This window comes from Mauremys mutica, chromosome 4, assembly GCF_020497125.1.
Source record: "Mauremys mutica isolate MM-2020 ecotype Southern chromosome 4, ASM2049712v1, whole genome shotgun sequence".
In the NCBI taxonomy this organism is placed as follows: domain Eukaryota; kingdom Metazoa; phylum Chordata; order Testudines; family Geoemydidae; genus Mauremys; species Mauremys mutica.
The window spans coordinates 38,282,400-38,305,847 of NC_059075.1; the positions used below are offsets into that span (position 1 = coordinate 38,282,400).

General features: G+C 38.7%; 1 protein-coding gene across 4 annotated transcripts in view; it reads left to right on the forward strand.

The window, feature by feature from the left end:
* Window positions 1-23,448, forward strand: part of CEP128 (centrosomal protein 128) — a 437,566-nt gene that overhangs the window by 163,267 nt on the left and 250,851 nt on the right. For all 4 annotated transcript variants that reach the window (XM_045015395.1, XM_045015394.1, XM_045015396.1 and 1 more), the window contains exons 15-17: window positions 1,538-1,702; window positions 18,350-18,526; window positions 21,973-22,032. In XM_045015395.1, the coding sequence (XP_044871330.1) occupies window positions 1,538-1,702; window positions 18,350-18,526; window positions 21,973-22,032 (402 nt within the window). The remainder of the gene's footprint in view (window positions 1-1,537; window positions 1,703-18,349; window positions 18,527-21,972; window positions 22,033-23,448) is intronic.

A 23,448-nucleotide genomic window follows, 5' to 3' on the forward strand; every position in this document is an offset into this window, starting at 1 on the left:
TACCCTTCCCGTCCCCCTTCTGCATTTAAAAAAATTATTGTACTTTTAGAATAATAACTTGCAGCTTGCATACATGACAGACATTCTCAGTGATAACTACTTAAAGAATATAGACAGTGTAATTTACATACACACCATGCAGATATGGCTTGTGGCTTTTTCCCCCCTCCTCCACTTACTGTTATGGGATCGTCTCAGGTCTGATAAGTTGACATCATACCTGCTTTTTCAGTCTCAGAAATGATTGAAAATGTTGATTTTTTTCTTCTCTAGAGTCTTTGTGTCTCCTTTTTTCTCTGATACTGTCACATTTAGTAGAATGCAGAAAACCAAGTTGATGTTGGCAAGGGATTGTCTCCTTGATTGTCTCCAGCTGTATAAATCTTTAATACACTTGCCATGTAGGGAACATGAGAGGTTGACACCATATTGTGCTTGCACTTAAAATGGAATTGGATTCTTGCTTTCTCTGATGGGATAATTTACTTTTCAAGTTTGTTTTTTGTGTGTCTGAATCCCAGGCTCCATGAAAATATAACTCTCTTCCCCAAGTAGAGTGGCAATATGGAACAAGTGTGGTTTCCTTGTTAGCTCTGTGCATTTTTTGTTTGTTTGTAATGTAGATTTTCTCTGCAGAATTTCTCAAACCCCTCTGTGCCAGTCAAGTTGCTATTATCTTTATTGCATACATCAACTCCACTTATTTCAGGAAGGAAAAGTCTCAATATTTTTACACTAAACGATAACCCATTTTATTCAATCTGCCCCACCAGAAAAAATCTATTTACCTTAAAGCATTAAAGGGGCTAAAGTTATGTCTCTCTTTGTACAAGTGTCTCTACTAATAGCTTTCAAATCTCAGAATTCTAGAAATTCTAGGTGAAAAAGACCATTAAATCATCTAGTTCATTTCCCTTTAAGCATAGGAGTAATCTGTGTCACTGATCCTGATAATGAAAATAATACATTTTTAGTGTTTTAGGCTTCCAATGAATTTCAGTAATGGAAAGTTAATTTGTTTAAACATTGAGCTTTTCATACAGAGCTATCAAGTTGATGAGCGTGGCAGAATTGCACTACAGAATACACAAGTCCTCCATTTAGCAGTCTCAAAATTATACAGGACCTTGCAAGATCTTACCGAATCCCACAAAGTACACTGCAAGCATCAGCACTTTTTCTTTAGCTGATTTTGCTGTTACTCTTGTGTCTTGGATAAACTGCATGACAAATCCACTTTGTAATGGAAAAACCTTCTTTATATTTTAATTGTTATATTGCCAATGATGAAATCATATCATTATGAGTAGAGAAGCATTGCTTAGTAGTCCAGTTTCTATGTAATATATTTATATATGTACAATACTGATGCTTATTTTTAGAAATGTAATCCCAATAAAATTGTAGCAAAGTCTTACTGATTAAATATTGGTATCTTCCCCTAATCTTTTTGCATGGATTTGGGGCTATGCAATCTGGGAATGTTCATAAAGAACTTTTATACTGACCGTGTCCTCTGTTTTCCCACTACCATCAGACAGAACTTTTAGATGAGAAAAATGTAGTAAAAGCTCAGCGTCGACAGGTGGAGAAGATGAAAACTGAATATGATAAGATGACAGAAGAGTTAACCCAGAATGAACAGGAAAACACAAAACTTAGACGGAAATATGAGCTTGTGAAACAGGAACTGGAGGAAAAGGTAAACAGGCATCCTAATCTTATTGGGCATCTGATATATAAGGGCCAGAATCCATCCGATTTCACTACTCTATTTAGATGTTTTAGACTGCCAAATAATATATGTAAGCTTTGGGAGAACATTTGCAGCCATGCCACTTTAGGCTATGATTGTGTTAGATCAAATAAGGTAAATATGGTTGGATGAGATCAGTACTTTCATAGCATACCTCCAAGAGAAGTGTTGGTGATTTCAATAGGGAACTGCCTTCCCTCAGTCAAAATTGTACCAATCCCTGGCTTGGTATTAGTGTGCACTACAGCACAGCACAATGGTGCTGACAGTACTGTCTTTCAAATATGTTAAAGTGAGGTCCTGACAGTAAGTGGCCATTAAAGATGGCATTCTGCAAGAGTAGAGATATCTGTCCTTGCATCCTCCCAGATTCCAATGTGGGTACTAACAGCTCTGTGTCTAACTCTTCTATTGCTTAAAGTGGATAAATTATTATTCTTCACTTTGTCCTTAAATCGTTGTGTAATGCTAAGAAGTCCAGGGCAAGTTTAAAGTTTTTTAAGTATAAAGTTATCTGAGCACAATAAAAGGAATTAAAAAGAACATGGTTAAAGTTTTCATGCTTGACTATTTAAAGCATGGCAAATAGAATTTTGCCCAACTTTATAAGAAAAACTCACTTTTGAGTTCAGAAAGAAACATGAGAAATTTCAATTCAAAGGATAACTTTCTTGAAAAGCTGTATGTGTCTGAAAATGTAGTGGGAGTAACTTCTCAACCATAATGGTAATTTGACCAAATGGAAAAGGTTAATTTGGGGTAAAGGATGTGTTTTTTTTTTAAGTGGTTGAGCATCAAGTATTTTTTTCAAAATTACTAAAGACTGGTAGTTTAAAGAAACAAGAAATGATAGGCTAAGTCTTAATTGTCTCTCTTAATGCCAATTCAGTGATGTGACTTCCACTATTTTAGACAGACAAAGTGGGTGAGGTAATATCTTTTATTGGATCAGCTTCTGTTGGTGAGAGAGACAAGCTTTCACAGAGCTTTTCTTCAGGTCACTGGCTCAACACCCTTGTGGTTGTCTTCAGCTCATGAATATGTAGTCTGCTAATACACATGCATCAGAGTTCTAATTAGCTTTGTCTTTTGGGGTGGAAAGTTCTCAGCACATCTTTAAAGTTAGAGTTTTTACGCTTTCTTTTACTGAGTTCATTTTCTGATCTCACATTAGTTTCCTCAGGATTTAATAGAACATGAAATTCTTCTTCAAATTAGTTCAAGTGTTTTCCAATATAAAGATCTTCAGCCTTAAAATAGTCTTTTCAGACTTAAGTGATTCTTAAAGGAAATCTTTAACTTAAATGGTTTCAGAGTGGTAGTCATGTTAGTCATCAAAAAAATTCTCCTTTCCTCTTAATGCTCCTTGGAGAGATGGTTCTTGTCTTCTTGAGTTTAGTAAGGAGTTGCTTAAGCACCGCAAGATAACTAATTCCCCAATTAATATCAATATCTCTATACTCAAATGGCTTCTGACATTAGTAACCAGTTATAGCATCAAATGATCTTATTGTATTTGTACATAAAGCATTTCACCTTTAAAAGGAAACATGAATTAGAAGTAATAAAGGTCGTCTTTACAACATTTTCCAACCTTAAATGTTCTCCTTAACATTTGAAGAATATTGACTTCAGAGTGTTTATGAAAGAAACAGTTCCAATAAGAATATTCCTACATTTTTGGGGGTTTAAACTAAGATTTTTCTCTATTAAGGAGGAGGAAGGCCCATTCTGATGACTTGTTTTATTTCTCTGAGAACACATCCTGATTGTTACTTCTCTTCAATAGAGAATAGCCTTAACATTCTTTTAAATTCAGGATTCTGTAAGATATTTATGTCGCGGGGGGGGGGGGGGGGAGGGAGGGAGGAAGGCTGCTTTCTTGAGATAAAATCATCTCTATACCAAACAAGCTTCTTGTACAAGGGGAATGGCCTGATTTCTGATAAGACAATCTCATTGATTTCTTTGCCTGTAGACCAAATGGTTTCTTGATTTATGACCCACTCTATATAGCATTTACAAGTTATGATTAGACTCCTAGCAAATGCTCTATACAAAGCACGAGTCACAATTACTAACAGTGATATACACCTTTCAGAACATAGCATAAAAGAGAATAGCATAGAATGTTACAGCAAAATAGAAGTTATAAAGCTGTATTTCAGAGCTTGAGTAAACACTTGTGGACTTCTATGACTGAGAAGGTGGTATCTTCCTTGACACTACTCTGTCCCTGTTCGACAGAAAGCAGAGATCTCCTAGGAGTTTCCTTAGCTTGAACATTTCATTTAATGAGAGAACTCACAAAATTACAGTTTTGGTTACTTATTTGATTCTCCAAACATCACTAGTTTCTCCAAATATCATTGTATTTAGGTCGTAACATCTTCAGAGAAGGGATTGCCTACGACCGAGTTTGGACTGTAGGGCCCCATTCTTAGTTGGTCCTTATACACTATCATAATAAAGAAGATAAAAATAATGTATATGAAAGTAATTGTAGATATCTCCTAAAATTCAGTAAAGATGAAGGCAAGTTTGTAATAATCTAAATAAGAATAGATTACAATTTTATTATTAACTATTTTTGCAACAGCATTTAGGTTTACACCTACATTAATGTGTAGACTTGTGTTCAGTTTAGCAAACTGTAGTTGATGTTTTTAGGAGTCAGAAAAGGCTTCAAGTTATGCTAAAGAAACTTAACTTGAATCACTTTTGGCCTTCTTTTATATTGGTATCTTTCATTTGGGGTTTTGGCTCTGTATCATGTCCCACATTTGAGCTGTCGAAGGTTAGAAGTGTACTGAAGGTTAAAGTACCAACAGCAAAAATCTGAAGAGGACATAGGAGAAAGCAGTCTTTAAAAATAAGGCTCCAATTCTGCAGTGCATTCTCCTATGTGCTTAAGTATATGAAGAGTCCATTTTGACCATGTCACCCCTCCTTTTGCATCCTTCCACTGGGTCCTTGTTCTCTAGCATATCAAACTTAAGCTAATTGTCTTCACTTTCAAGGCCCTTCATGATCTATCCACACTCCACTTCTTATCTCCCATTCAGTATCAAAAAATCAACTCCTATCTCCAGTCAGCCCTTGATGCCAGCTGCCCACTTGCTAAATTTTCGAACAAGCACCTTCAGGCTTTCTCCCATATTGCCCCTCATGCTGGGGAGGAGATCTCTGTAAACCTCCATAAAACTAACTCCTCCTCCTTCTGCTGATTCCTCCTTAAAACTCTTGTTTGTCAAGAAAACAAAAAAACTTGACAGTGTTTCGATTGGTGGTGTGATGAGACCACAGACTATCCTGTTGACCAATGTTGTCTCCTTGTTTCTTGTGCTTTCCCATCTCTCTGTCTGTATCCATCTGTTGTCTTATATTTAGATTGTAAGATCTTCAGAATGGGAACTTTTTTTTCTATCTTTTTCTTAATTTTTTTTTACCGCGCCTAACATATTGGGGTCCAGAGCCAAGACTGATGCCCCTAAGTATAATCCTAATACACATAATAAAAGTCAGTGTTGTGTTTAGATTTCTATAACTAATACAATTGATTATTTAATTTTTAACCTTTTTTTTGTTGTCTGGATAGAATTTTATATAGCAGTTGAATATGGAAACAAAATGCATTGTTTCAGCAGCTATTTTATCACTTTATTCTGTTGCTGATTTTCAAGTTAACGTCAAAGGGTACAGCTGCATTGTTAAAAGTACCCCATGGCAGTGAATCTCAGAGCTTGGGTCAACTGACTCAGGCTTTCACTGCGGGGCTGAAAATAGCAGTGTGGATGTTCCTTACTGGGCTGGAGTATGGGCTCTCAGACCATTCCCCTACACTGGGTCTCTAGTCTGCTGAGCCTCTTGGCCAGGGCTTCTTTGACAACTTAGCAACTATCCATTTTAGCAACTCTCCATCTTACATCCCAAATTAGCAACTCTCCGTCTTACGTCCTGGATGCTCCATACTTAACTCCTCAGGAGACAGAGTGTTCTGGGAATGTACAAAACAGTCTCCTGACTAGCAGAAAGCCACCTATTAGATGCACTTACCTGTTGAAGTAGAAACAGTTCTCCTTATGATCAAAACAGAGGGATGTTTTGCCAGTCCGGGCCTCTATCCAGCATGTTTTGGACTACTTGTTCCACCTGAAACAGCAAGGTCTTAGCTCAATCAGAATTAATCTAGCAGCTATCTCTGCTTTCCAACCACCAGTTGTGGGTTGTTGAGTATTTTCTAATCCGATATGAGTCAGATTCTTAAAAGGTCTGGACAGATTATATCCCCATGTCATGTATTCCCATTCCTTCCTGAGACTTAAATCTGGTGAAAGCAAGATTTCTGGGACCACCTTTTGAACTGATGGCCCCCATATTGTATAAAGTTTTCCTGATCAAGGAAATAAGGGATTCATAATTCTGGGCAATATTACAAAGCATAATGTGATCTGGTCCTGTGCAAGTGTTCTTGATTCAGCTCTTTTGATCTGTCTGAGTTCTGACCTGCTGCATCCCCTGTTGTTCCAGTTTTAGGCTACACAGTGTATGTCTCCAGTTAAACACCTGCAGCTGGCCCATGTCAGCAGACTCAGGCTTGCAGGGCTCAGGCTGTGGGACTATAAACTGCAGTATAGACATCCAGGCTTGGGCTGGAGCCCAGGCTCTGAGACCTCTCTCCACCTCACGAGGTTCCAGAGCTCTACACTGCAGTATTATAGCTCTACAGCCTGAGCCCGACTCAGATGACACAGGCCAGTGTGTGGCTTCTCGATATGGATATTTAAATTTCATTGCTGGGTTCTATATCAAGAGCTGAAGATTAGAATCAGGACATGTTGAAAGATTGATATGGAGAGAACTACTAGTCCTGCAGATTTTCATCACTGATCATCATCTTATGATGATGACATTCAAAAAATAACTTCTTCTCTAGTCTCTGAAAAGATATTAGGGAGCTGCAAGCTTTTTCAGAGGTTTCTTATGTACTACTATGACTTGAAGACACTGTGAGAGGCAAGGCAGGTGAGGTAATAGCTTTTATTAGACCAATGTCTGTTGATGAGAGAGACAACCTTTCGAGCTTACACAGAGCTCTTCAAGTTTTTTTTGACAAGCTGTTTAAGTTTGAAAGCTTGTGTCTCATCAACAGAAGTTGGTTCAATAAAAGATATTACCTAACCTGCCTTATATCTTTAATATCCTGCAACCAACACAGCTACAACAGTATTGCATTGAATACACAGTGTCCGTTTCTATCGATTTACACTTCAGCAACAAAAGACCATCCATCCTAAGTTCTGAGTGTCCTTGACAGTCTTTAAAAATGTAGCATGTAAGTAATAGAATCCCTCAACTGCTTCAGACCACAATATACCAACCATAGCAAAAATATACAAACCATAAACCCTCAACCAAACACTCATCATAGATACATCCCACTACCCAGGCTCACTAGTCTCCCAGTCTTCATGAGCCAGGAAGAAAAGATGTCAAGTATCAGAGGGGTCTTGCATCTGAAGAAGTGGGTATTCACCCACGAAAGCTCATGCTGCAAAACGTCTGTTAGTCTATAAGGTGCCACAGGATTCTTTGTTGCTTGAAGAAAAGATGGGCCTTGAAGTGCTCCCTGAAATCTAATTAACTTTGGTTGTTCTGGGCCAAAGGAGGGAAGGAATTCTCAAGATTTGAGGATCTAACAGAGAATGCTGTGCCAGAGTTACCAGCAGAACTCCAGCTTAGGCTCCCTTGTGGAGTGCAAACATATCAGTATCTCATGGGGAGCAAGGTGATCTCTGAAGTAAGTAAAGCCCTAAGTGGCCTGGGACCAAAGTTAAACACAACCAGGAAACCAGTAGGTAGCCACTGCAGCTCAAGGATCACAGGTGTCGTGTGCTCAAAACAAAATAAAAACAAAAAAAGTGTTTGAAGAAACTACATTTAACAGACATTGCCAAATTTTACACTAGCTTCAGTTTTTGGATGGACATAAGATTAAACCATAAACCAACTTACTGGATTCTTTGTAATTGTGTACAACTTTTTCCTCCTCAAAGAATCTGGTTGTTTTCTCTTTTGGTGTGTCTGAATGATATTGAATGGAAAGCCGAACATATTTATCTTCCAGTTCTGCTGTTTCTCTTTTGAACTGGCATTATAAATCCAGAAGTACTCCCTGACCACCGCCAACAACAGTTTTAATGTTAGTTTGTGCATGTATACTATTAGGTATTCCCGTGCGTTCGGACTGTTTTAATATTTTATCACTATTCTTTTGTAAGTCTATGAAGTTTTTCCTGTACCTTCCAGAGTTCTTTTTCAAACACATAATTGTCAGACTTCAGCTTCTGAAGTCTTTTATTGCATTGTCTTCTAATTTCTTCATTTTGGCTTCCAATTTTCTCTTCACACCATCATGGTTTTTTAATGTATTCTTCAGCACACAAATATATTCCAATCAATGCCGTTGGTATACCATGAGAGAGATTTCTCTCCTTGTTCTTATTCCAGGACACTGTGTCTTCAAAGAGAGATTTCATTGCACAGATGGTGTTGGAATTTATCTTGAACAGTGCCAAGTACATTGTCAGAACTTAAATTAATATTATGTTCTAATGGCAAAATTGTAAATGGAAGACTTTGTTCCTCATTTTTATGACATAAAAGTTAATCTCATATATTAAGATTCACAAAAAGTTAAAGGGGGAAAAAGTAGCATCCCACAGGAAATTACTTACGATTTCAAATAGTCTCCAGCCCATTATGCAACTAAAAGGATGCTAAAACCGTTAGCTTACAAGTCTCATATCTTATTGTTTCATGCGAGTAACTTTCAAATCTTGTTATGGCAAGGTTTGTTTGGACTGCAAATGTTAATGACAGGCACAACTCTGTTTGCCACATGGACATAATTAAGAAAGAAAGAAAGAAAGAAAGAAAAAGAAAACATGAGAACTCTAAATTGACTTTTACCAATCCAAAAGATTTCCCAGGGGAAAAAAGTTGATTTTTATCCTTACTGCTGTGTTCTTTGGATCAAATCTGACCAGCTGTTCAGGATTGTTAATCCTTTTACGATGTTAAAAAAATATCAATGTGTCAAATGTCCTTTTCTGTGTACAGGACATTCACTTCACTACAGCATCACAATCGAGTTCACTGTGATCAAGAGCTGTCTAACTCTTGTTAGACGAATTTTACCATAGTCTAGTTAAAACTGTAGGAATGAAAAAAAGTTCACTAGCAAACTCCCCCCTCCACCGCCACCCCGCCCCCAAGTACATGAAAGCAAAGGTCTTTGGGCTCTTTTCCTTTGGGCTGTGACTGTACTACTTGTCTCTTTCACACAGTTCTGTACAGACAAAACAGCATGGAAAAGCAATGAGCAAATGTTACCACAAATGTATTTGTCTGGAATCAATTTTAGGTCATCTTTTCCATCCTGCATTAGCTTCTACTAAAATTTTTTAACATTGTCCAATATGTGATAATTACAAATCTCTAAGCTTCCATTTTGAGTAAGGGTGATAAATGCTATAGAATTCCTCTGTCTTAATTTAGGCTCTCACACGCATCTTTATAGACAATGTGATACAGCAGGACCAGGGAGCAGTGAGACAGTGGTTGAGGGGAAATATATAAGCCCTGGGCTAATTAAGGCATGGTTCCCTGTAGACTAGGGAGCGTTGCTACAGGTTAATTGGAGCACCTGTAGTCAATAAAGGCCCTGCCAGGAACCTAATAAAACCCCCTGCTTCAGGCAGACAGGGTGTGCAAGGAAGGAGAGAGGACTGGAGTTTGGAGGTGTGTTGCTGATCATTGAAAGACCAGAGAACTGGAGGAAGGGAGACCTTGCTCCAGCAGGGCAGGGAGACTCCCTCCCCCAGCGTCAAGGAACAAGGGTAACCCTATCCAAGTGGGAAGAGGATAAGAAACCTGCAGTGGTTGAGAGGAGCTGGGGCTCAGAGTGAGGACCAAACCTAGAACCCTTCCCTGCTTCCTTCCTCTACCACCTTCCCAGGCCACTAGCGGGGCCCTTGGCGCCCCAAGAGCAGGAGCAAGGGGGGGTGTCCTAGCCCCCCCCCACCAAGAAAAGCATGGGACCCACCATCTGAACATTGGTCATTTTGCCACAACAAATAAATAAGCTTTTTGAAAAATTGCATATTGTCATTATTGATTTGTGGAGTTAATGGAGAAGCTATCATTTTCCCATGTAATCCTTCACTTTACTTCCATTTGCTTGAATATGCTGCAGCTTTAGTTTTGCGTTCTCATTTCTGAAGCTGATTCTTGGAATCTTAACTTCTCATTGTGGACAATTTTCCATTCAGCTCATGTGTCTAATACATATCTCTTTATTAATAATAATATATTGGGGAGGGGAATCTAGATTATTTCTAGACTGCTGCATTAAGTCTTTCTCCTCATTAGACTGTCATTTTACTTTATAAAATGTTTAAATGTTTCAAACCAATAATAAATCTCATGAATTCTAGACAAAATTTACATAGGAAAATATACTTATTTGAAGTATTTATAGAATGAAAAACCTTTCTTTTGGGACAAATACATGTTTTTTTTGTTCTTCTCATTGGTGGTATTGTTACATAAGAGTCCCAATAGCTTTCTTGGGGTCAGACTGAACACAGAGGACATATGGCTCCACCTTTGAGAACACTAGTAATTCTTCTTTGGACATACAGTGCCACCAAACTGTCTCAGCAAAATGAGGATACACATCAAGCAGGGGAGGGGAGGCGACGAACCATTTTTTTGTTTATAAATGCTCATGAAATTAATGAAAGTATGGCAAAATTGGCTAGAGTCCAGGCACTGCACAGGCTAGTACTCTGTAGGATTCCCTAAATAGCTTTAATGTTTATTGGTATTTCTATGGATGATAGGATGAACTTGTAGCTTTTTGTGTCAAAGGAGGAATCTGGTCTTTTCTCTCTCAATTGTAGACTTTGGCTCAGTTGAGTTGATGGTGAGAACCTTTCATCTCTTCTTCTTTCGATGGCTGTCTTGGAAAGACAAGAGGATATGACTTTAGGTGTGGTCAGTGTTGTGAGAGAGCCCCTGCCACCTTCTGGATGGTGAAGGTCTTTTATAGGTATCAGTGTTCCCTTATGCTGCCTCAGAGCACACCCTCACGTCTTCAAAGGCCAAAAGGGCGTTACAGCCTTGTCATAATTTGATGAGATCAATGGCCTGGCATCTTGATCTTGAAGACACATACATACACACTAACCTAGAATCTTGAATCTTGTAACAATTCATTTATAACCGCAAACATGTCTTTCAAAAACAGGATTCAAGAAGGTGTCAAGTGGTAAGCAGCTGGTACCCAAACTTCCTCTTAGACCCAAGACATAGAAGTCTTAATTGTTAAAATATAATTAATGCCTAGTCAGTATTCACACAGCCACTCATTCCCACACATCCTTTTGACAATGCATTAATTATGACACTGGGAAAGTAACTCTAATAGGTGGGGGCAGAGTCTAGGGCAAGCAAGTAACCTCACTTTATAATAACCTTTTGTTTCCAAGTCAGAAAGCTGCTTCTAATATTCCTTTAATACTATCTTTCATTAAACATTTGGCCAAGCAAAGTTAATGGGCTCTGCCTCCAAATATGGCCTATGTTCCCTAAATTGATGTATATATCTCCCTGTTTTTTGGACTTCTTCTCAAACAAACTAAGTAGTTTTGATCCTTTTTACCCTGTTGTCATTGTTGATTATACTTTTCTTTTGAAGTTGGATTTCAACTTGTGCTGCACTGAAATATGTGAAATGTGATTGTGTCCCACTGCTACCCATGGTTTTTACAAAACTTAAATCTATATCTCCTAATAATGTTTCACTGGAAAAAATCAAAGTAAATTTAAAAATGTGTGCAATTTAATGTAGATCCATGGTCTGATTCTGCTTCATTGAAATCTGCAATGAAGTTCCCATTGACTTCACTTGGAAAAGAATTGGGCTTATACAATAAAATGTTATAAAACATCAATCACCTAGAGAAGTTTGACTTGAACTGAATTTCATATCATGCTGTTTAACAGGCTAAAATGTTGTTGTTATAGCCCATCGTGTTCTCTGATCATTATTTTCTTATGAGCAAATCAAAAATTGCACCCTATGCTTTCATGGCTATTATGTGAACTGTATGACAGAGTAATCCTCTTGGTTTTTTTTAATAACACTGAAATTAGATTTAAGGGAAAAATAATTCTTCCTCTTTTAAATAAATTTTAAGCTCTCATAGCCTCTTCCATCAGTATAAAAATTGTGCTCTGAGTAAAGCTCTCATGTGGAGGATGTCACCAGTTGCAAATATACCTTGGCAATTAAGCATAAAATGATGTTTTAAGTGATTGTGATTTCCTTCCTTTGGTATAATTCAACAGACTTTGGGTTTGGTTCACTGCCTGAGTTCTGTTGGCTTGTAGAGTAGAAAGTTTGCTGTGAATGTTGGGGACTGCAGCTGAGAGAGCAGCTGGAAAAAAAGTCCCCCAAAACATTAAAACAAAACAAAACACCCCCACCTTGTTACATTGGTAGGTGGGAGCTGGCTGATGCTACCCAGATAGTGGATGAGAATTAAGGAGGGAGCAAGGCCAAGGTATCTAGAAGATGTACTGGTTCAGCACACTCCTAGAAGCAGCCACCAAAAGGAATCTTAGCTATAAATTGAAGTTGCCTTTATTTTGGTGGAACTGTGGGCGATGGTGGAGACTGTGCTGCCACCTGTTCTTCCCCTGGGTTGAACTTCCACTTTGGCACAACTTCCCCTTGTGAGTGCAGAGAATGCAAATTGCACTTCGTACACCTACAGGGTTGACTCAAACCTACAAGTTTACTATTTTTACTTACAGTGTAAATGGCAGCACTTGTAAGTGCAAGTGTATTTTCTACAGAAAACAATTAGATCATACACTCTGTAGCCACAGAGTTTGCATTCAGTGTTTTGGGTAAGAGTTGTGCAAACATCTGTCCCTTCTACTTCACCATCATGCCTAAAACCTAATCTGGAGAGGTCAGGATTGCGTTCTAGGGATAATGAGGTTGTTGAGTTTTCATACTCATTGAGTTCTTGGACTCTATTGGGACTGCTTACAGAGTATCAACTGTAAAGGCTATGCTTTTTGTGATATAGACGCTTAACCTCTTTTACTGGACTGAGATTACCAACTCACTGCACACTGGCCATTGAACTGGTCATTGGATAACTCTTGGTTGCTACATACAAGTTAAAGCTACATTCAAGTTGCTGTATAACAAGTTAAAAATTACTTAGACAAGTTAGATATCTTCAAGTCACCAGGGCCTGATGAAATGCATTCTAGAATACTAAAGGTGCTGACTGAGGAGGTATTTGAGCCATTAGCGATTATCTTTGAAAAGTCATGGAAGACTGGAGAGATTCCAGAGGAATAGAAAAGGGCAAATATAGTGCCCATCTGTAAAAAGGGAAATAAGGACAACCCAGGGAATTACAGACCAGTCAGCTTAACTTCAGTACCCAGAAAGATAATGGAGCAAATAATTAAATAATCAATTTGCAAATACCTAGAAGATAATAAGGTGAGAAGTAACAGTCAACATGGATTTGACAAGAACAAATAGTGTCAAACCAACCTAATAGCTTTCTTTGACAGGATAAGAAGTGGTAAATGTGGTATATCTTGACTTTAGTAAGGCTTTTGATACTATCTTGCATGACCGTCTCATAAACAAAGTAGAGAAATACAACCTAGATGGAGATACTATAAGATGGGTGCATAACTGGTTAGAAAACTATTCCCAGAGCGTAGTTATCAGTGGTTCACAGTCAAACTGCAAGGACATGTCGAGTGGGGTACCAAAGTGATCCAGTTCTGTTCAAGCAACAAAGAATCCTGTGGCACCTTATAGACTAACAGACGTTTTGCAGCATGAGCTTTCGTGGGTGAATACCCACTTCTTCAGATGCAAGTGGTGGAAATTTCCACCACTTGCATCTGAAGAAGTGGGTATTCACCCACGAAAGCTCATGCTGCAAAACGTCTGTTAGTCTATAAGGTGCCACAGGATTCTTTGTTGCTTTTACAGATCCAGACTAACACGGCTACCCCTCTGATACAGTTCTGTTCAGTATCTTCATCAATGAAGTAGGTAATGGCATAGAGAGTAAGTCCACTTATAAAGTTTGTGGATGACACCAAACTGGGAGAGGTTGCAAATGCTTTGGAGGATAGGACTAAAATTCAAAATGATCCGGAGAAATGGCCTGAAGAAAATAGGATAAAATTCAATACAGACAAATGCAAAGTACTGCACTTAAGAAGGAACAATCAGTTGCACTCATACAAAATGAGAAATGACTGCCTAGGAAGGAGTACTGTCGAAAGGGATCTGGGGGTCAGAGTGGGTCACAAGCTAAATATGAGTCTAGAGTGTAACATTGTTGCAAATATACCAAACCCATCCCAGAATGATATTAGCAGGAATGTTGTAAGGAAGACAGGAGAAGTAATTCTTACACTCTACTCCAGTCACTCTAAAATTAGTGTAAAGGGCTAAAACATCCCTCCTTGCTTGATGGCGTTGATCCTGCTGGGAAAGGATTAAGTGTCTTCTGGTTACACATTGAGGCAGTTGCTTACTCGAACTAAAGATATGGCTTTGTGCGCAAGTGGCTTTCCAGAGAAAGAAGACTAAGGCAGTGGACTGAGCAATCAAGCATGGACAGAATGTTTGAGCTAGATTTTGTTTCATTTTGGGTTCCTTATGACTAAAGCGAAAGACCAAGAAGGGTGTAAGTTGTGACCAACTGCAGTTCTGTGGATTACCTCACAATCTTAGTCTTGCAGTATATGCTTTCCTCCCCCACTTCTTGTTTTTTAAATTGTCTCTAAATTGTGTTAATTATGTTGCATGTTAATGGGACTCAGAGGGCCCACCTGGGAAGATCCAATTGCGGGATCATGCCTTAGTTAACAGACTCCATACCTCACTATCAGTGCCTTGATTTTTATTGTTTTTGGTCTCATTCCAACAAAAAGAGAGAGTCTGTTCAAAATCTTATACCTTAGGACTTCAGTGAGACTTGGCACAGGTGTATAGATCTGCCTATGGAGATCCCTTTGCAGGATTGGGGCTTATTTTATTAATATTGGACCATTGTTCTTTCTTTGATATTTTAAATCCTGTCTACTCGATTGGAGGGTGGGAGAAGTATATTTAAACCTGGTCTAATTTTTTTAAAGTAATATCTTTTGCTCATCTGTTTTATATTATCTGTCTCCCCATTCTCACCAGACAAGAATCAGTGAGTTCAATTTGGATAAGTAAGTGCAACATCACCAAACCATTGACTTTGTGAAGGCTGCTCCCAGAGACTTTTTTCAAAAGGATTTGTTGGTGAATTTCCTGCTTTATGTGGGCTTTTGGGGAATTGGACTGGTAGTGAGGCACTGGGGCCCAGTGTGTCCTGCTGGGTCCGTGTGCAGGATGGCTAGGGGGACAAGAAGAGGAAAGGGAGAGCTAGAATGCCCTCTGTTATTTTATCATTGTCTTTTCATTTATGGAACCACTATATTAATATTTTATCAACACTGAGTCTTTTGAAAAGGAAGTATGCTTTTTTTCCTTGATACTGTAATGTGATAAATATCCTGCTGCACATGCGCAGTAGCATCGTACATTTTATCTAGAAGGATCCAAAGTGAATATTTCCCAAAGAGAATTATTTCATCCAGCACTGAAATGCAGCCTATGCGTGGAGAAGCACAAGGCACCTGTTTAACAGTGCACAACATCATAATTTATTGCAAGAAGTGTAAAGCACTGTATCCAGTTGAAACTGCAGGAAGAATTAAATAGGTAAAATGTAATTACCTGAATTAGAACCTGGCAAGGGCACCAGAAGTAACATTTCTACTTTCACACAAAAAAATAAAATAAAAAGGCCATAAGTTCTCTTTAATGACCATGCATGGTTAGGTTGTTGGATTCATTGATTACATAGCTAATCATAGAATCATAGATGTGCACAGGGTGTTTCAAAGGTATTATTTCATATCTCACCTGGAAAGACTGTGGCTTGAACAACTACACAGTGTATCCCAGGGCTGCCCAGAGGGGGGGGCAAAGGGGGCAATTTGCCCCGGGCTCTGCAAGGGCCCCCAAGAGAACAGCTGAGGCTCCTGCCTCCGCCCCTCTCCTGGAGCCCTAGCGCATCAAGCGGCGTCCTCAGACAGCGCCGCAGCATGTCTCCGGCGGGGCCTGAGCCCCACCCCGCTCAGAGCCGCGTGGTGAGGGGGCGGGGCTGGGAGCTCCGGGCTGAGCTCAGCTCCCTCCGCTCGGCGTGGAGCTCCCAGCCCCGCCCCCTCACCACGCGGCTCTGAGCGGGGCGGAGCTCAGGCCCCGCCGGAGACACACTGCAGCTGTTCTGCGAGGCGCTGAGACTCCGGGTGAGGAGGGAGCCGGGGGTAAGAGGCTGGGGCCGGGGGGTTGGCTAAGGGGCAGGGAGTCCTGGGGACAGTCAGGGCACAGGGAGGGGGCAGAGGTTGGGGGAGCGGTCAGGGGGCAGGGAATGGGGGGGTTTGGATTGTGGGTGTTCTGGGGGGGGTGGATAGGGTCAGGGCCGCCCAGAGGGGGCGGGGCAAGAGGGCGCAGGAGCTTCTTCGCTCCCGGTCTTCGCCAGCGGGGGGTCCTTCCGCTCCGGGGCGGAAGGACCCCCCACTGGCGAATTACCGCCGAAGCGGGACCCGCCGCCGAAGCGCAGCCCGGTCTTCAGCGGCAATTCGGCGGCGGGGGGCCCTTCCGTTCCGGGACCCGCCGCCGAAGTGCCCCGAACACCGGGCTGCACTTCGGCGGCGGGTCCTGCTTCGGCGGTAATTCGGTGGTGGGGGGCTCCCGCCGCGGGTCTTCAGGGCACTTTGGCGGCGAGTCCCGGAACGGAAGGGCCCCCCGCCGCCGAAGACCCCGGGCTCCTGGAATCCTCTGGGCGGCCCTGGTGTATCCTGACATTTGACTGGGGCATTGATTCAGTACAGGTAAGAGTATCACTTTCTGAATCACCCACAACATTTACTGCAACACATAGTTCCTCCCCTCCCACTTGGCTGCCTACTGTATTTTCCATTGCATGCATCCGACGAAGTGGGCTGTAGCCCACAAAAGCTTATGCTCAAATAAATTTGTTAGTCTCTAAGGTGCCACAAGTACTCCTGTTCTTTTTGCGGATACAGACTAACACGGCTGCTACTTTGAAACTCTTGATATTGACAATTATAAATCCAGATAAGATGATGTAATTAATATTGTTGGTATTTGTGTATTGGATTTTCTATACTCTGCATTTGGAGTAAGCCAAGTATTGCAAGAATTCCACAGCTAATATTAACTGTCATCATAATACATCTTCAGAAATGTGACATGCAAAACACATTTTCTATCCTGGAAATACATAAAGTAAAGCACCTTGTATTTTTTTCTTTAGCAATAGATAAAGGAAATGTAAAGCAAAATTTCAAATTAAGGGAGTCATTTCTTTAAACAAGTTGGATTTTTTGGAGTGTAGTGTGATGTTCCATATTCACTCTATATTGAGGTGGTAGAGGGTACTGACATTATAAAGGTAAATAATGCAACCTTATTACCTGCATTAGTAGTATCATAGATCATAACAGTAGCATTGACATGCCTATGCTGGTAGTGTGTAATACACAAAGACTAGTAACTCTGCATAGTAAAATCCCTGTGATGTTTTTGATGTACAATAGCTGCTGTTTGTTTAATTTGGATATTTCTCTATTACAAAATGTCAGACTTTCTACGGGACACCTGTCAAATTTGTTAGCTCATCTTAATTTCATAAACCTTTTGTGTTTTTTTAAATGAGCCATTCTGAAGGTATAATGTGTAGTGTAATACATGAAGAAGGGTGTGTGTGTGTGTATTGCATAGTACATATAAGTACTGTGTATATATGTGGATATTCTGTTCAGAGGTTGCCTGAGATTACAGGAATCCCTGTTAAAAATAGTGTGTGAACAACTCCCCTTGCTTCCTCTCACAGATTTGGCTGAAATTGAATTAGCAGTAGCTGGTATTTTTTTGGATTGGGTGCAAGAAAATACCAACTCATTGGTCATAATAATTTGCCACATTCTGCATGCCCCCTTTACTTAGGAGGTTTAGTGAGCTTTCTGTGCTCAAAGTGCACATTGAAAGGCAGATTTGCTATGGTCTGTTAACAGAAATGTGTTTTAGCATGATAAAGTATATTTCTCCATTTTTCCTTTTTATTTGGTTAAATTATTTCAAATCTCCCATCTAATATGGCAATAACTTGCCAAGACAATAGGTCATTAAGGCAAGCTGCCTTATTTGCTAAAAATCTTCACATTTCCTGCCTATTTACTATGAAAGTTATTATCCTTTTATGTTTTGGGTTTTTTTTAATAAAGTTCTGAGAGCTATATGGGGAAATGTCCCTTTGCATTCTGAAAGCACAATCTAAAAAAAAAAAAGATACTGGAGTTATGTTAATTTAATAGTAAATCTTTTTTTTTTGTCATTTCATTCTTTTGCCCCAGGATAAACAGATAAGCAGTGAAGAAGATCATTTGAGGAGGATGGAGGAGGCCAGATTACATCTTAGGGATCAGCTGCGTTGTCTAGAGACAGAGCAAGAATCCATTCTCACCATGATAGGAAGTGAAATTGATGCAGCTTGTGAAATCCTTTCCAGAGACTCTGTGGAGAAATTCAAAGTAATTATTAGTTTTCAGTCTGCCTTAGATTTTTAGTTTGTTACCTAATAGGTAACTATAATGGAATTTTTATGCATGGCTGCTTGTAGTCACATATTTGCTACAGATAGTTTCTTGAGTAAAAGATTTCAAATATGACAGGTGACACAATTTAAAAAAAATATGGTATTAAGTGTGTTATGGAATTGTGGCGTGATGCATGTTGCTATGTATCTTAGAGAGAGATAACACAAGCCCCACATGTGCATCACCAGAAGTTATTATTTTCAGTTGCCAGTCTTTTTCCTCATAAATAATGGTTTCCAATTATTGTTGGTTGATGTGAAATGACCTGCCTGGTCGCAAACTGCATCACATTGGCTCAGAGGGGAAAATAACATTGTTTGACACCGTACATTAACTTTCTTACTGTTTTGCTTGGAAATGATGTTCGGATCTCAAAATAATGGGTCATATCACTAATGCTTTCATATTTTTGTCTTGTCTTTGTCATATGACAAGTAGTTAAAAGAGAAAGTGTCAGCATATTTCAACCCCTAGGATATTTATTAATAGACCTCAGCATGCTGCTCTAGAAATTAATGAAGATAATCTTTGGTAAAGTATCTATAGTTTCTCAACAAAGATTCAGAAACTCAGTTTAATAAAAGCAGCAAAGAGTCCTGTGGCATCTTATAGTCGGATGCATGTAGACGAAGTGGGTATTCACCCACGAAAGCTCATGCTCCAATACGTCTGTTAGTCTATAAGGTGCCACAGGACTCTTTGCTGCTTTTACAGATCCAGACTAACATGGCTACCCCTCTGATACTCAGTTTAATAAAGTATTCTTTCTTATATTCAAACTAATTTTTTATTTTAAAAATTCTGTTTGTTTAGTAAGATTGGTAGTACAACAGAAAACATTTCTTATGTTTATTCTTGTGAACAGTGTGTTTCAAATTTAAAAGTCATCATATATTTTTCTAATATTACAAAAATGGAGAATGGAGATAGTTACACTTTATATGCTTTATACTTTAACACATGTTCTTTTATCACTTAACGCTGCATGGTTTTTGAAGAGTCTAAATGTTGTTGCTACTGCTGTAGTGTACTTTCTTAAAAAAAGGGAAAATAGACATTTTTTCAACATGGAAATTTCTCTAAATATTTTAAAAATATTCAGACTCTGGAGTAATGAACTGAGTGTGACATTCAGGCAGACAGACATCAATCTGTTTAAATGTTTCACCACATAATAAAGCGCAAATTTCCTAACTTTCCTTCTTTCATGAACTCCCAAGTTCTGATTTCTAAAGTCTACCGAGCAGCACAGATGGAATTATTGTTTTAATGTACATGGTTCCCAGAAATTACAGTTAACTTGGAATTTAAAACTAATGCCAAAGTATGGAGGTTTTGTTTTCATTTTAAAAGAAAAGTTTGCATGTCAGTTTCTCCTGACTCATCCAGTTTCATCAAACCCCTTAAGTTGCATGCCATTGGCAAGCTTAAAACGTATCTGAGCCACTTGACCTTTGTTTTAGCCCATGAAGGGGACATCATTTTTATTACAGCAACATAATTTCTTGCTCTCTTCCCATATTGGCACGGGGTAGCGGTGTTGTATGGAGGCAGTGCAATTGGCTCTGGGAGAAGGAGGGAAAACATGGCTCTCACTGGACTTCAGTGATGCTCCTCTCCCCAGCACTATGGGTTCTGTCAAGGGCTCTGGAAAGTTTTAACCCAAGTCCTTTTCTTCTAGGAGTATCACTGCAATCTTGTTGTCTTGTGAGGGTTTAAGAGGAAGATAATGAGGCTATTGGAGGAAGCTAGAGAATCTCTAGTCTTCATCCACTGAATTTTCCCAAAAGCAAAAACCTGACCAGATTTGCTAGTTGTCCCAGCATGGAGTTTTAACTTAAAGAATTCAAGATAAACTGTTGGGATTTATTTTTTTTTTTTCAACCAGTCTTTTGCTGCCACGTGAACTCCCCTCTGCTTCCCACCTGCAAAAAAACAAACAAACAAACAAAAAAACCCAAGTATTTTGACTCTCTTAATATGCAAACCAGTACAAGAGGTACAGTAGTAGAACCCACTTAAATAGTGTTAAAGGAATAGACTTCTTCAAAAAAAAATAATTTGACTTGCACGAATGAAGCCCCAGATAGGCATACAGCAAGACCTCTTTGCATGAATACCAGATAAAAGTATCCCAGTCCAACAAGTATTGTAAATTAAACAATAAATAGAGTCATACCACTTTGAGATGGAAAAGAGAAGGATATATAAGGCATGATACAGGTTTGTTCTCTACAAAAGAGGATATGTCAGATGTTAAATGGACATTGAACTTAACTAGACTTCCATTAAAAATACAGATCTGTGCAAAACAGATTTTTTTCTACTTATTTAAAAAGAAGTAATGAAAAACAACCCACTAAAAGGAATAGATGTGTTTATTAAAAATGTAGAGGTTAGGTATAATATTCCCTTATTAGCAAGTTTTAATTTATTGTGTAGTTGGATTTAAAAGGGATTGGTGGAAGAGAGTTATGGCAGACCACCTGATATGATTTGCTAATGAAATACCCAGTACAGGTTTATCTTCTGTCTTCCTTAGTAATTTTATTACCTTAGTGTACAAGAAGGGATATGTAAGAACTTGTAATCATCAATCTCAAATACAAGAAGTAAGTATGGTATCTTATAGCTGGAATAGAAGATAACACCATCACAATGGAATAGCAAATATTGAGTTTTTATTGGTGCCCACTGTACATTTCTCTCACTCTGTGATAAAGCAAGAAATGTGTAATTAAATTAAGCAGTCAAAATCTCATGTTCTATTCCAGAAGAAAAGCCAAATTGCTAACAATGAAATCACAAGCAAGAATGGCTTGTACTACTTCTGTGCTACACAATGTGGTGCCATATAGTCTGGAGGAAATGAGGTTGGATGACTGAACCTAGTCTTTTTAACAAACAAACAAACAAGCATTTTAACATGTGATTGAGATCAGTAGTTGTAAATTGCATTTCCCTGTAAATTAAACATAATTTTCACAAAGGGGCACCCAGAATATATATCTTGATGCATTGTTGTTGGTACAGTACAACTATAATCTAATAATAATACATTTAAGCATTTTGAAGATGTTCTAATCACATAGTTTTGTAGTGATCATATGGATAAAGTGGGAAAAATAACAGAATTACTATGTACCAAATAACTGTTGACCTGAGTTGCATTTTAAACAAGAATTATATTGATGACACTGCATTCTTTATCCTGTAAACATTAAAGTTTAATGAGACTGATATAAAATTAAACAGCTCTTTAAAATATTTAGGAATAAACCATCCAACACTGATCTTTAGTAATGATTTTTTGAACTAGTGTGCTCATTTTGTTGAGTAAATAAGAAAAAATTCCCCTTCGTGTCAATTTTTTTTTCCAGGCAATATCACTTACACCTGGGTTACAGAATGACCCTCATCGCTGGTTAGCAGAAACAAAGGTAACATCATCTCTTGGATATTACTAGATAAAATAATATTTAGCTGGTTTTGGTCACTAAAAATGATATTTGAAAATTGCAGTTAAAAAGGGGTGGAGGGAGAGAGAAAAAGAAAAAATTCAAAAACCTGTAACATTTCTCTGATAGCTGTATTGATATTTCCAGCTTGGAGACTGGCCTTTCAAGCCAATAGATGGTAATGATTTTTTTCAGCTGAAGGTCTTTGGCTATCTCTTGCTGGGTAGCCGTAGGGCATTTCCAGTGTAAAGAAGTGTCACCATATTTCTGAAGGGTATCAGGTTTTAGCCTTTTTATTGGCAGTTATGGTACTTAGCATCAATAAGCAATAGATATTTGTAGAGCCAAATTTACAGCATTTCTCCCTTATTTGTGCTCACTAAATTTGAGCAGACCCAAATCCTGAGCACCCAGCAAAACAAATGCATTTGTGGGTGAAATGATGGAAGCTTGCTGAAAATATGATCCTTTGGTTCTGGATTGCCTTTTCTCTTTAATCAATTCTTTTAGAGTAAAACAAGGTAAGTTTATAGTCCACAGGCATGCTTCTTTCTATAGGGTTATAAGAAAAGCCAAGACATGTTTTGTTGTAAAGCAGTTTTGTTTTATATCTAAAGGCTTTTAGACTGGATTCTTGAAAAAAGTGCTATTTTCCTTTAACCCTTCTTCTAAAGCCCATGACTCTCATAATGTGAGTACACACATGGTTGGAAATCTCTTATGAGCCTGCCAACCCTGGCATGTGAGCGTACTATAAGCTTTCATTTCTGTGCCTCAGCTTAATGGTTCAAAGAGATGACTGGTAACTTCTAACCCTTGCTTTTTTCTTTGCAAGCCCTGTAAGCAGTCTTATCCAGTATCTTTTAATAGGATTAAGCTTCTCATGATTAAAATAGCTTTTATACTGCATGAAACAAACCTTTCTCTCTGCAGTGTAAAAGGGTCATGGCAGTGGAAGAAAAGTTGACCAATTGACTGAGAAGAAATTGAATCTGTTTGCTAGCAAGGTGGCTTAAGGTTATTGATGGGTTAGCATGTAATACACATAGATCAAGAATGAATATCACTATAAATAACAGAGATAAGATTTTGAATCAAGAACTGTATAGGAAACAGTCTCCTATTCAGGTAGGTGCTGCTTACATCCTAGGCAGTATTAGAAGGACCTTCCAAAGGGCATTTAGTAATTGTTTTCATAAATCTGCCAAATGAGTTTCTTTAGTTATTGGTAGAGGAGACCTGAAATGAAGGGGACTAGAAATACTGCAGTTCTGTAGATTTTCACCTTATATATAAAAGATTATATTTCTGGGCTGAATTTCTGATCACTTGGAATCACTTGAATTCTACTTCCAGGTCACTGCATTTGCTGATGAATATTGGAAAGAAGGGGACTTT